Source organism: Brassica napus, chromosome C3, assembly GCF_020379485.1.
Source record: "Brassica napus cultivar Da-Ae chromosome C3, Da-Ae, whole genome shotgun sequence".
Taxonomy (NCBI): Eukaryota; Viridiplantae; Streptophyta; class Magnoliopsida; order Brassicales; family Brassicaceae; genus Brassica; species Brassica napus.
The window spans coordinates 61,077,952-61,092,408 of NC_063446.1; the positions used below are offsets into that span (position 1 = coordinate 61,077,952).

The window sequence follows — 14,457 nt, forward strand, 5'->3', positions numbered from 1 at the left end:
AAGTCAATTGACAATTTTGAAGTGACATGTGTCATCTAAATTTTCTATTAATTTGTTGGGTTTGATTGATACATCAGTGCCATTTTATAAGTTTTCTAGGAAAAAGAAATTTATATGTTTTTTTAATGAAATATTAAATTTATTGATCATCGGAAAAATAATAGTTATTTACAAATAAACTTGTAGAGTATTAAGCATCTTTTAACTCCTATAATTGCCCAATGTAGGCTCCAAACCATCGCTGAAGCAAACCCTCGAGCCGTCTCTTCTCGTAGTAACGCGTCGATATAATATGTTGCCTAATGGTTTTGTCAATCAGTTTTGCAAGTTGATGTGCTGGACGAGTTTTCTGCGTATGCCTTCGTTCATTCCTATCACGCCAGATATAATAAATGGTCACTTGAAAAGCTAAACTCAGAAGAATATAGGTGAGTCTGTCATGCGCAGAACCAAGAATCCTAGCCAAAATTTCTATCCAATCAGGCGTATGAGCTGTTCTCAGCAAAAATCCAATAACCTGCAACCATAATCCATATGTGTAAAGGCAAGCTAAAAACAAATGATCTCTCCACTCCTCTGGCTCTAAACAAATGTTTCATATAGAAAAATAATAAAAAGAGTCAATGTCGTATGATTAAAATTGGTCTTTTTGGTCAAAAATATTGGTCTATAAGACCATCTCCAATGGAACACTATTATTTTCTCTATATTTTACACTAAAATAGAGTAACTCTATTATAGAGTTAGATTTGCTCAAATGGTTCACTATATAATAGAGTTACACTATAATAGAGTGAAATATAGAGGAATGTTGCTTTTTTACTCTATATTTGGAGTAAAAAATAACATTACTCTATAATAGAATAAACCATTGGAGCAAATTCAATTCTATAATAGAATTACTCTATTTTAGTGTAAAATATAAAGGATAAAATAGTGTTCCATTGCAGATGCTCTAACCGAGCTAGTGAAATTAATCTTTTTTGTTCGCTTACGAGAACAAATTTAGTCTCATATAGAAATATAGGAATTAAGAAAGTGCACATTTTATGTTTTTATGGAAGATCTTTTGTCATTATCTAAAATGTTCACAATTCTTTTATGGATTTGTTATATCTTAATAAAAAAAGTTAGATTTCTTTTCTATGGCCTATGAAGCTAGGACATGAATACATCCAAATATCACAATTTTTTATTTTCATTCATAACTATTTACATTTATTTATTCAGAGTCAATGCTATTCTAATCAATTAGAGTTGTGCAAATATTTTCGTCTTTAGAATGAAATTGTATTAAAAACAGTAAGTAAATAAACAATCACCACTTTAGTAATTACCGTGATTAACAGTCACCAGATCATTAATCAGGTCAGCCAAAACGGCCCTGTGTAACTTTCGATCAATATTGAGTTGGGCCAAGTTTGTTGGTTTCATACTATACCAGTCTATGACCTGTTATTGGTCTTTATAGTTTTTAGCCTGTGTGATATCTATTAGAAGCCTATTTAATATAGGTTTATTTCATATTGGGTTTATTTTTGTCAACACTGCGCTATTTATAAATTAGAAATCTATCAACCTACTAACAATGTTTAAATGTATAATCAAGTCTAGAATAGTTTTTCTTTTTGGTTACAAATGTTAAGTTGCTTAGAATAGTTGTTGAAACTAACTCCAGTGTCTCACTTGTGTCGTATTTGACATAAAGATTTTCATGTTTTTGCGATTCAATTATACAGTAGTTTGATTTTACATGTATAATTATTAATTAGTATGCGTAAATATTTTCAAGTGATCATCATCAATCTTTTTATATAAATATGTATCTTTCTCTCGATCTCAGTTTTTGTATCCATATCAATATCCGAGCTTAAGTTTGATAGACTGAGACGTTTTTTCTTTGAATTGTTTCATAGTACATCGAAGTATGTATTTTTGATCTCTAAATGGATAAGCGTCTTTATGCATGAGTGTATAGTGTGCATGTGCGTCTATATACATAACTATTTACTTGTAGGGATATATTTTTTTGTAGGAATTTTCAATTGTAACTGATATGATGGTTGCCGTCTTAGACCATCTCCATCGAGGTTTCTAAAGGAGGGGTTTTAAGGAAAAGAAAAATAAAAATAAATGAAAAATAATTAAAAGTCAGAGAACCGCTGTGTATTTCGGGACTTTTAGTGTTGTTAAGAGACCTATCTGTCATGGTGTTATTCGACCTCTCATCTATGACTCTCTCCTTCGTCGGCTTGTCCTTCTCCGCTCCGTTCGTTGCAAGCTCGAGTCCTCCGCTCCGATCAAACCTCCCGAGTTGATGCGTCTCCACGCAGTCTGCTTCCATGAATTGAAGGTAGCAGCATTTAATCGATTATTCATTTCTCCATAATTGGTAGAAGTGATTCAGTAATTTGAAGTTTGATTTGGTGATTAACAGACTGCGGTGGTGTTGCTGGGAGATACGGAGATTCATTTAGTGGCGATGCCGAGCAAGGAGAAGAAGTTCCCTTGTTTCTAGTGTTTCTCAGTCTCTTCAGGTCTTTATGATTTCTTATTCGGATCATTCCTGAGGTTAGTAGACAATCGAGAGCGCTTTGTTCATCCTCTGAACGAATTTGAGTGTTTGTGATATAGGATTCTATTAGAGAGATTGTTTCTGAGTATAACGTTTACGAGCATATGGTGATTACTAAGATCAAAGGTCTGTTTTTACACTCAGTGCTTTGATTTGCTCTCGTTGTTGTTATCTTAACGTCATGTGATGATTCAATGTTTGTATGCAAATGGTGTAAACGTTGCTGCATCTCATCCTCTAATATCAGGCGGTTTAGCCTTTGGTGTTGGAGTCTTTGCTCTGAAAAGTATGTTTTCTAGATATGCTTTCATCAGACACTTGCTTCTCTCTTTCATTACTTTGCTTGGTTGTTTTATTTTTAGGTGTTCTGAAGTTTAGATGTGGTGGTAAAGTAAGTAAGCTTTAACATGTTGTCTTGGTCTGTGCTGGAATGATGTTGCAAACCCAACATCTTTTGCTTTCTCGGTTGTTTTTTGTGAAGAACACTTGGTTTAACAATGAATATAACCCAACGTTATGCATGGCTTGCTCTGAGTTTAACCCAACGTCTATTTATTATATTTGTTTGTTCATATGATTATGTTCTCTTTGTTTTTATTGTGTGTATTGTCTCTGATCAGTATTTTTTGCAGGTGGAAAACAATAAAAAACTTGTTACAAAAGAGAACATAATCCAATAATTTATAAGTTTTGTACAATTTAAATTTAATAATTCAACTTTTAAAATTAAAAAAAAAAATTGAAGAACCTCAAAGAAGTTCTCCCATTAAACCATGACAAATTTAATTACATTAGCAAATATTTTAAACTTAAAAAGTACAAAATTAACAATTAAACTAATGATTAGAACCCATTATGGGTTCTAAACCATTGGAGTTGCTATTAGTGACTAATCCGCTGGTCTCTTTTTACGTGGTTGAAAGCGTACTATTTTTAACTAACGTAGTCAAATTGACCTAACATTTATCAGCTTACCTAAGATCTTAATATAAAGTTGCATAAAATTATCAATCATAGTGTTACAATTTTTAAATTCGTTTGTTAATCAGGAGAATAGTTAATAGAGCCGAAAGGTCAAATTTCAGCTATTGGTTAAGTAAATGAATTTCTAATACGATTAAAATGTGAAAGAAGATAGGCATTTCAATATGTTAATACATTTTTGGGTATTTAACTATTTTATTGTAGTTATTAAGAGCTAGTTTAGATCTTACCTGATTGGATAATGCAATAATTTTGTAGCAGCCAATCGGAATATGTATTAGTGTTATAATAAGATTTATTAATTTATTAAGACCATACTTCTTGTTGTGCTATTTATAACCTTGGACCACCATGAAAACATACAATATCGCGTTTAAAGCTGCAAGAGTGGAGATAGAAAGAATATTGTAAATATATAACAACAAATTAAGACTGATTATGAGATTGTTTTTATAAAACAATACGTTAAAACGAAAACCCCACGAATCTATGGGGCCAAACCCAAGAGCAATCTAGAAAAAGACTCCCAATGTAGCTGTCATTAGGGACGCCTGTGGAGTAATTAGACATGCCACGTTTCCGAAAATGGAGATTTATAATCTTAAATTAAGGAGCTAGTGACAAGATTTGTTTAATTGCTAACCATGTGCTTAAAGCTCTAATCGTGATTTGGGATGTAGAAGGAACCAAAGAGACAGGTTGGCTGACTATATTTATATTTGTTTAAACTTTTACTCGACGTGAGTGTTTTCTGGACCGTCCACGTTGTGCCTTGGTATTGAATGTTTGATCGTAAACATTTTGGTGGTGATTAGTGTCTTAATCGAGTAACTGAGAATCTTAAATTTTTATTTTAAAAGAACCAAAAGGTTCAGGATTAGCTGTTTAGAGCTTTGTCATGTTTATAATCCACTAGTAGTCTAGCAGAATGGGTTCTACATATGAGCTGGTTCAAAGACAAGAAGCCCACATTAGGCACATGACACTTCAAAAGATAGATTACAAACTCATTCTTGGCAATACTCCTTATAAATTACAGGTCTTTCTCTATCTCTTCCACAACACAACTTCTCACAGCTCACAAGTGAGACAAATTACAACAGAGAGAGATAGATATACAAGAACATGAACCCCACGGCGAGTGACCATAACATGGCTTTCATCTCTCAGTTGTACCCTGATGTCTACACTCATATAGTACCACAGGGTTTGTCCGAAATTTCCACACCATTTTTTTGTTTGTTTTGAATTTTGATAAAGCCAAAATTTAATAGATTTTCTTATAAATTAACAAGTGGGGTTTTTACACTACAAGAAAACACTCCGAATTCCGACGGAGCTTCCGACGGACACCAAGGTCGTCGGACATTTGCGACGGAATACTGACAAATTTCCGACCAAATCCAAAAAAATGAAGTCGTCGGAATTCCGTCGGCCATTTCCGACGGAATTCCGACGACATACGGTTCGTCGGAATTTTCCGACGACATTCCGATAAAAAATGTAACCGTTGTAGTCGTCGGAAGGTCGTCGGTATATTCCGACGGAATTCCGACGACATTCCGATTAACAGCAAAGTCGTCGGAATGCCATCGGTATTTTCCGACGGAATTCCGACGAACCATGTGACCGTTGCCGACAAATACATATGACCGTTGTATAGCCGTTTGGGATTGGACAATTCCGACGGAATTCCGACGGACTTCTTTATATCCGTCGGAATTTCGTCGGAAAGTCGTCGGAGGTCCGTAAGCAATTTCCTATAAATACAACCCCTCCTCATTCAACTCATTCACACTTCATTCTCTCTTCATTCTCTTTAGTCATAACAATTCCGTGAAAATCATGTCTTCAGAAGTTTATTATCGTTCGTGGATGGATAAACCTCATTTGGATCCGAACACCAATTTGCTTACGGAAGAATACGTTCAAGGGATTGGAGAATTCATGAGGCTTGTTCAACAGCAACCGGATGCAAAAAGTGGTATGTTAAGATGTCCCTGCTCTTCTTGCAATAATAATAAGGTTATAAAAGAATTTGATGTTTGGACTCATTTGTATATGAAAGGGTTTTCACGTAATTATAAAGTTTGGTACCTTCATGGGGAAACTGGTTATGAATATGGTAGTACTAGCGAACCTCAGCCTGTTAGTGAACCTCAGCCTGATATTAGGTTAGAAGAATCTAGAACGGATATAGATTATGGTGTAGGTACTGAGCAGATGGTACATGATCATTATAGAGGGGAAGAACCAAACCCCGAGTCTAGGAGATTTTTTGACATGTTGGATGCAGGAAAACAACCTTTGTATCAAAATTGTAGAGATGGTCATTCAGTCTTATCATCTGCAACTAGATTAATGGGTATTAAGACAGACTATAATTTGGCTGAAGAATGTATGGATGCGATTACTGATTTTGTCAAAGGTATTCTACCTGAGGATAACCTTGCACCGGGTTCATACTACGAGGTTCAGAAACTTGTTGCAGGTCTTCAACTACCGTATGAAGTGATAGATGTATGTATTGACAACTGCATGATCTACTGGAGAGCGGATGAGACACGGAATGTATGCAAATTTTGTGGGAAACCTCGTTATCAGGAGACGAGGGGAAGAGTTCCGATCCCATTCAAAAGAATGTGGTATTTGCCTTTGACGGAAAGATTGAAGAGGTTGTATCAGTGTGAGCGCACAGCAAAAGCAATGAGATGGCATGCAGAGCATTCCACAAATGGTGAGATTAGACATCCTTCAGATGCAAAGGCTTGGAAACATTTCCAGTCAACATATCCAGAATTTGCGGAAGAGAGAAGAAATGTTTATCTTGGATTATCTACTGATGGTTTCAGCCCATTTGGAAAGCATGGAAGGCAGTATTCTCTATGGCCAGTTATTGTGACACCGTACAACTTACGGCCGAGCTTGTGCATGCGACGAGAGTTTTTGTTTCTCTCAATTCTAGTCCCCGGGCCAGATCATCCTAAAAGATCACTAGATGTGTTTCTTCAACCACTAATATATGAGTTGCAACAACTATGGGCGCATGGTTTTGAGACATACGATGTTTCGCGCAAAGAAAACTTTCAGATGCGGGCAGTACTTATGTGGACAATAAGTGACTTTCCAGCATATGGTATGTTATCTGGATGGACAACACATGGGAAGCTATCATGTCCATATTGTCAAGATGACACAGATGCTTTCCAACTAAAGAACGGAAGGAAAACGTGTTGGTTTGACTGTCACAGACGATTTCTACCACCTGATCATCCATACCGCAGGAGTAAGACTTCGTTTACGAAGAACAAGCAGGTGTTTGATGGTCCACCTGAGGAAGTTAGTGGGAAAGATTTGTTGAAGCAGTTTAGGTATTTTGATGCAGAAAGGACGCCAGATGTAGGTGGACATGAAAACATTCGAGTCAATGCGGTTGGAGAGCTACATAACTGGCACAAAAAGAGTATTTTCTGGGATCTACCATATTGGGAGAGTCATCTATTGCGGCATAATTTAGATGTCATGCATATTGAGAAGAACTTCTTCGATAATCTGATGAACACAGTCCTTAACATCCAAGGTAAAACGAAGGATAATTTGAAGTCAAGGTTGGATTTAGTCGATATTTGTGATCGTTCTGAACTTCACGTTGATGAGAACGGTACGGCCCCTTTTCCCATTTATCGGCTAGATGGTGCTAGAAAAGAAGAGTTCTTTGATTGGATTACAGAGAAAGTGAAATTTCCTGACGGATATGCATCAAATTTGGGGAACTGCGTTGATAGAAGCGAAGGAAAGTTTACTGGCTTGAAGAGTCATGATTGTCATGTAATTATGCAGCGCCTCCTTCCGTTTGCCTTTTCAGCATTATTGCCACGTAATGTTCATGAAGCAATTGCAGGGATTAGTGTTTTTTTCCGTGACTTATGCAGCAGAGTATTGACTGAAGAGGGTATTAATAATTTGAAGACAAACGCACCAGTCAGCATGTGCAACCTTGAGAAGATATTTCCTCCATCATTCTTTGATGTAATGGAACATCTTGCTATTCATCTCGCAAGAGAATTGGAACTTGGTGGTCCTGTGCAGTACAGATGGATGTATATTTTTGAGCGTTATATGCATCATCTGAAGAAGATGGTCAAAAATCAAAGCAGGGTGGAAGGATCTATAGTGGCACAGGTGATCAATGAAGAAACTGCAATCTTTGCTGAAAATTATTTTCCACCAGAAGTGCAAACAAAACACCGAAGACCTGCTCGGCATGATGATAGAGGGGAGAGAGCAACATATCATGTTACTGTCCCAAGCATGTTCAAGGAAATAGGACGACTTAGTGGAAAATTCACGAAGCGGAGACTTACGGACACTGAGAACGCTCATTTGCAAACATATTTGCTCACCAACTGTGAAGATGTTCTACAATATGAGAGGTAAAAATATTTATTCATTTATTGTTAGATTAATATTCAATAAATTTATTTCATATTGATAATATTTTTGTATATAGTGTATATATGGCGGAGTTGCGTATGACTCACAGGCATGCAACAGAAGATGAGCTTCGACAACTTAGAGATAACGGATTTGCTGCGTGGCTTCGTAGTTATGTGAGTCATATATCCTATTACCCTATGCAAATGATTAGTTTAAATTTAATATATATAAACTAATTAATTTTGCAATCATATATGTTTTTTTTTATAGGTGAATGATGGTTTGGCCAGAGGTCTTGTGTTCGATGATTGGATACGCGAATTTGTGCAGGGACCAAACTATGTGGTCAAATCATATCCTAAATTTTGTACGCGAGGATATGCATTCACAAGGAAAGGTCATTCTAAGACAACATATGATGCTGGTGTTTCATCTTCTTCTGGTGACGATGTCTACTACGGCAACATAAAAGAAATATTGGAAATCCAATTTCCTGGAATGGTTGGATTGCGTTGTGTAGTATTCTATTGTGATTGGTATGACACCACCCCAGATAGAGGAGTGAAGATTGATGCGTTTGGTGTTACATCAGTTCATTCGCGGCGGAAACTTCAATATTATGATCCCTTCATTCTTGGTTCGCAAGCTGATCAGGTATGTCAATATATTCATAATTTTTTACCAATATAATTAATTAATGTTATATATTGAACTAATACTTTGTATAATTGATATGTATAGGTGTGCTACATCAGTTACCCTCGGGTGACGTACAGAGACGATCCATGGGTTACTGTAACGCAAATCAACCCAAGAGGACGAGTGGATGGAACTTCTGATGATGATGAACCATTGCAACCAGAGTCTACCAGCAACGCCCAGGCAGTTGAAGATTTGGAAAATGTTCAACTCGTTGAGAATTTGACTGTGTTTGGACATGATGCTGTCGTACATTCAGAGCCGGAAGCCGAGGTTGGGGAGTTTGATGAAGATTCAGAAGATTCTGATTAGTTTTTTTTTTTTTTTTTTTAATGGTCCGTCGGAAATCCCTCGCAATATACCGACGACATAGCGACGACAACGGGTTTCATTGAAAATTGGAAAGGTCGTCGGTATTTCGTCGGAAAATACCGACGACATGTTTTTCTATAAAGTTTCAATCATAAAAATCTATAAATTTAGATGCCAAAACTATGAAAATAACACATAATAAGTGTTTAGTATAGTATTAGATCGCAACCGTTCAAATATAACAACTCATTAAAATATTTATGTATGCATATCATTGTTTTCATAACATCTCATCTTAACATTATGTACTTATACAATCATATTTATATAAGCTTACACTACAAAAAATATTGTTGTGTAAAATCGTGTTATAAAACATTTTTATTGTTAAATCTTTATGCAAATACTATATATATTATCAAAGGTTTGGATTTTGCATTTAGAAACTTGAAAAGAACACCCTAAACACTAAGTCGTCGGAATTCCGTCGGAATATACCGACGGAATGTGTCCGTCGGAAAATACTGACGGACACGTTCCGTCGGAATTTCAATTAGCCCGGGAGAACCAAACCGCTTGAAAATTTTCGCGAATCGGCATTTGGTATATTTTAAATATACCGACGGAATACCGACGAACCCGTGTCCGTCGGAATCCACGGAAATAAAAACCCTTCTCCTTTCTTCTTCGTTATCTCCGCGGCCTCTCTCTCTCAAAACTCTCCGACTCTCCGGCGATTCCGGCGACTCTCCGGCGATTCCGGCCTCTCTTCACCGGCGAATCCTCTCCTCACCCTCCCATCTCTTCCCCAAACCCCAAATCATGTAAGAATCATCCCAAACCTTTTTTTTTCAATTGTTTAGGGTTTTGGAAGTTGATCTCGGATTTTAGGTTGTTTGATTGAACATTTTAGGATTGAATGGATAGTTTAGGATATATAAGTTAGGATTGTTGTTTTAGTTTTTTTTGGAACATTTTTTGATTTTTAAAAACGTTTTTTGATTTTTAAAAACGTTTTTTGATTTTTAAAAACGTTTTTTGATTTTTAAAAACGTTTTTTGATTTTTAAAAACGTTTTTTTGAAAAAAAATATAAATATTTAACACCATTTTTCTTCATTTATAAATTTTAACAACATTTTTCTATATTTATAAATTTATTATAATTTTGTATACATATATATATATATATGTAAATCATGTATAGTAAAAATTTTAAAATTTTAAAAAATTTTATATTTTTTTTTAAGTTTCCACTAATAAATATTTAACAAATTTTTTTTTTTAGGGCCGAGGATGAAGCCCGCCCCGCAGCCCGTCTTCGACGTAGTTCGGTGAGCGGTTCCCGTGCATCGGTATCGTCTCATGACTCGGTTCCCGCATATATTCCCGCTCCAGCTCCCTCTGCCCCTCACGCTGCTGCTCAACAGGATCCGGGGGTCATGCCGGTTCATCTATTGGTTCAACAACCAGGTCGAGAGCATCTCCCGTTTCTCCAACTCAACCCACGACGAGGCCATAGCACTTGGTTAGTATTTTTTTTTATTTGTACCGTTATATTTTTTGCTTTAATTAACTTGCTAACTTGTATTTTTTTTTAAAGGTTCACCAAGTCGAAAAATGGCATTAGCCGGAGCATCAACCAGATGATGTACTCCATGCTCCGTTTTGGATATCCAAAGTGGAGTGTGATCCCTTCCGACGAACGAGAGTTGTGGTTTCGTCAGTTTGCGGTATAGTAACCCTTCATTTTTTTTAAGTTTTTACATTTTTTTACATATATTTACTTATTAAATTGTGTTTGTTTTGTAGCAAGAGTTCAACTGGCACTCCGATCTTACGGAAACAGTCCGTAAGAAATTCAACGAAAAGGCCATGGACTCTTACACAAAGCAGATAAACGCGTGGAAGACAGTTTGGCAGAAGAACAAGAAGCCACGGTTCATCAACGGGGGGGGTGTGGGAGCAGTTGATAGCTCATTGGGAGAGGGAAGACACTGCAGAGACGTCTTCTAGGAACTCCAGGAACCGGAAGAGCGATCGTGGCGGGAAAGGTATGTATGTGCACAACCTCGGCGCTTGCTCCATGTCTACTAAGGAGGATGAACTTGTAAGTTTTTTATTATTATTTATCTTTATATTTTTAAATAAATATTTTATATATTTTTTGGCTAATAATGGCGGTTTTTTTAGATCGAAGCAAATGACGGTAATCCCGTTGATCGTCTCCAACTCATTAAGGTGGCTCACACTAACAAGACGACGGGTCAAATTCAGGACCCCGTGATCAGAGGTGTAGTTGATTTGGTGGAAGCTGAGATAGTTTCTCAATCTCAGCCTCTCTCTGATGACGGCGACTCCACGGGAGCTTCAACCAACCTGTCTCTATTGCAACCAAATGATTGCAATGGATTGAAAGGTTATTTTTTTTATTATATATTTTTTTATAATGTCGATTACTTACTTGTCCATATTTACTTACTTTAAATATTTTTGTAGGCGGTTCCTAAAAGGAAAGGAGGCCGTTTAGTTGGGTTGGCCCGTCGTGCTTCTTCGTATCCGGCATCTTCTTCGCAAGCTCCGTATGCCGATCCCATGATTCTCGAGGAGCTACATGACAAAGATGAACGGATTGGGGCATTGGAGGAGCAGAACACCACTATCCTTTCGGAGAATGCCACTATCCGTTCGGAGAATGCCACTATCCTTGCTGAGTTGGCATCCCAGAAGAAGTTCAACACCGAGATTATGCAGAAGCTAGATCGTTTGATGTCTTCGAGTTCATCTTAGTTTATTTCGGCTTTATAAAACTTTCGGAATGTTTTTTTTTCTATTTCGGTTTGTATGAATTTTAAACTTTATGAATGTTTTTTTCCTATTTCGGTTTTTATGAATTTAAATTTTATAATATTATTAGTTTTAAATTTCCAATTTTTTAAATTTATTAATATCAAAAAATATATAAAAATGCAAAATTAATTTGTAAAAAAAAAAGGGTATATACCGACGGACAACGGTCGTCGGAATATACCGACGGACATATATCCGTCGGAATTTACCGACAAACTCATTTCCGTCGGAATATACCGACGAACGTGGTTCGTCGGTATATTCCGACGACCGATGTCCGTCGGTAAATTCCGACGCCCAAAGTTCGTCGGAATAAACCGAGGAACCACGTTCGTCGGAATTGTAATTTTCCGATGAACTCTGGTCTCGTGTAGCCGCATCGTAATATCGTCGGAAGTTCGTCAGAATGACGTTTCTCGGTATTCGTCAGAAAGTCGTCGGAATTTCTGACGAAATTCCGACGAATTTTTTTTTTCCGACGAAACGATACCGACGGACGGGTTCGTCGGAAATTCGTCGGAATAGACCGATTCCGACGAATTTCCGACGATTTCGGCCATCAGAATCCCCCTGTTTTCTTGTAGTGTTAGCTAGTTTATCTAAAAAAATTTCCAATTTAGTTTTGGAAGAAGTTATACAATTCAGTTGAGTTATCTATTTGAGTCTTTCCTAAAAAACAAGTTCTCGACCAACAGACCTACATCTAAAATCTTGGTATACACATCAAGAAACTAAAAAGTAAATATAAAATCAAATCTTTAATCTAACATGTTTCTATTTTTAGCGAATTACTAATTTGCTTTTGGTCGGTACGTAGGAGAAGTGAAGCCACCGAAGCGAAGGAGGAAGAAGAGCAAAAGGGCGGTGGCTGCCGGAGATGGAAGTAACTGCTTGTTTAAGAAGAGAAAGCTTACTGATGAGCAAATGAACATGTTGGAGATGAGCTTTTGCGATGAACATAAGCTTGAGTCGGAGAGGAAAGATAAACTTGCGGCGGAGCTAGGGCTTGACCCTCGTCAAGTTGCCGTTTGGTTTCAAAACCGTCGTGCACGGTGGAAGAACAAAAGGCTCGAGGACGAGTACAACCAACTCAAAAGCTCACATGACAACGTCGTTGTCGACAAGTGCCGACTTGAGTCACAGGTATCATTTATTTTCTATCTCATTGCATTCACACAACATAAAATAATTTTATGTGTTCCGTACAATGCTATAATTTAATAGTCACTAGTCTTTATCAATGAGACTCAAAACTATAGAGCAGACCCACTAACAAAAATACTTTTTATTTGAAATTTTATCAAATGTTTGCATGGTGATTAGTTGCTTAACATTACATATTCTTCCTCAGGTTCTTCAGCTCAAGGAACAACTCTTTGATGCAGAGAGGGAGATCCAAAGATTGGCAGAAAGAGTAGAAGGAGGCTCTAGCAACAGTCCAGTTTCTTCTTCAGTCTCCGTCGAACACAATGAAACGTCGTTTTTTGGAGACTATAAAGTTGAAGAGGACGGTGACGACTACGATAACATGGTTTATCCGGTGCCGGAAAACAGCTACATCGACGGAGAGGAGTGGATGAATTACCAGCTTAATGTAATATTTTAATTGTATTAATTAGTGTCGTGAACCAGGAAGGAATATTATTTACTAAATCAAAAGACTATATAGTTGCTGAATTTCTAATATACAAATAAATATAACGCCGATATATTTCACGCTAGTGTAATTTGGCAATGTTGTATGTAAGCAACATTTGCTTATGTAGTTAATTTTGAGTCACTTTGTCTGGCATATTAATTTCGAAGCAAAAAGTCTGTAATAACTAATTCTCTTTCAATTATAACAACTAATTAACTTGTTCTCATTTCCCCCTTCTATCATTGACGATGCCAAAATGTTAATTCTCTAGTGGCTGGGATTCGAACCCTGATGGCTTCACCGTATTGGGTTTTTTTCCCTCAAGTTAATCACCGCCGCACCACAAGCTCTGGTTGGTTTGACCTATCCATATATGTATGTCATATATCATTTTTTGTTTACTAATTTGCAATGTACTTTACATAAAATCATATTATATATGTTTAATGGAAGGTTAACACCTCGTTCGGTTAAAGTTTTGGAAATTTTTGGAGTGGACTTTTGTTGAATTTGATAGTTCTGTTGATGGGTATAAGATTCATTCATAAAAGTGACTAAGACATACCGTAATTAAGACTTTTTCTTTATATCTAGAAGCTAATGGTGGTCTTCAAATAATTTTTTTTATCAACTAACAAAAAAGTATGGCTCAAATATGCGATGCAAGATTCAAATATTCTTGATTCTTTCCTTTAATATATTGCAGATGTCTAGAAGATAAATGACTAGATGACATGAACAAAACAAAATAGTTGTTAAACGTTTTAACTCCATGAGTAAGAGTTTGACAAATTAAATAAAGAGGAGTTCGGATCAAACATACCTAAATTTGGTTAAACATTATGAGTCGAGTTTTATAGTCACTTGACAACTAATGGTTAGAAAACAGTCATATTGGCTTTATTAATCACTTAAGCGTTATCATCATTGATATGACTCGAATACATCAAATGAAAATGTCT

At 36.4% G+C, this 14,457-nt stretch overlaps 1 protein-coding gene and 1 long non-coding RNA gene across 3 annotated transcripts; both read left to right on the top strand.

Annotated features, from left to right (window-relative positions):
• The first annotated feature begins 2,143 nt into the window (after nt 1-2,143).
• Nucleotides 2,144-3,319, top strand: LOC125584449. 2 transcript variants are annotated; one of them, XR_007321380.1, is made up of 3 exons: nt 2,144-2,353; nt 2,438-2,861; nt 2,938-3,319. It is a non-coding gene; the product is annotated as an uncharacterized LOC125584449 (long non-coding RNA). The 2 variants fall into 2 exon arrangements; XR_007321379.1 differs by having other exon boundaries at nt 2,438-3,152.
• Nucleotides 3,320-3,844: 525 nt separating this feature from the next.
• LOC125584450 (homeobox-leucine zipper protein ATHB-40-like) lies at nt 3,845-13,895 on the top strand. The gene is made up of 3 exons (XM_048752930.1): nt 3,845-4,766; nt 12,674-12,999; nt 13,208-13,895. The coding sequence occupies exons 1-3, from the start codon at nt 4,685-4,687 to the stop codon at nt 13,460-13,462; spliced, it is 663 nt and encodes a 220-aa protein (XP_048608887.1). The 5' UTR covers nt 3,845-4,684; the 3' UTR covers nt 13,463-13,895.
• The last annotated feature ends 562 nt before the right edge of the window (nt 13,896-14,457 follow it).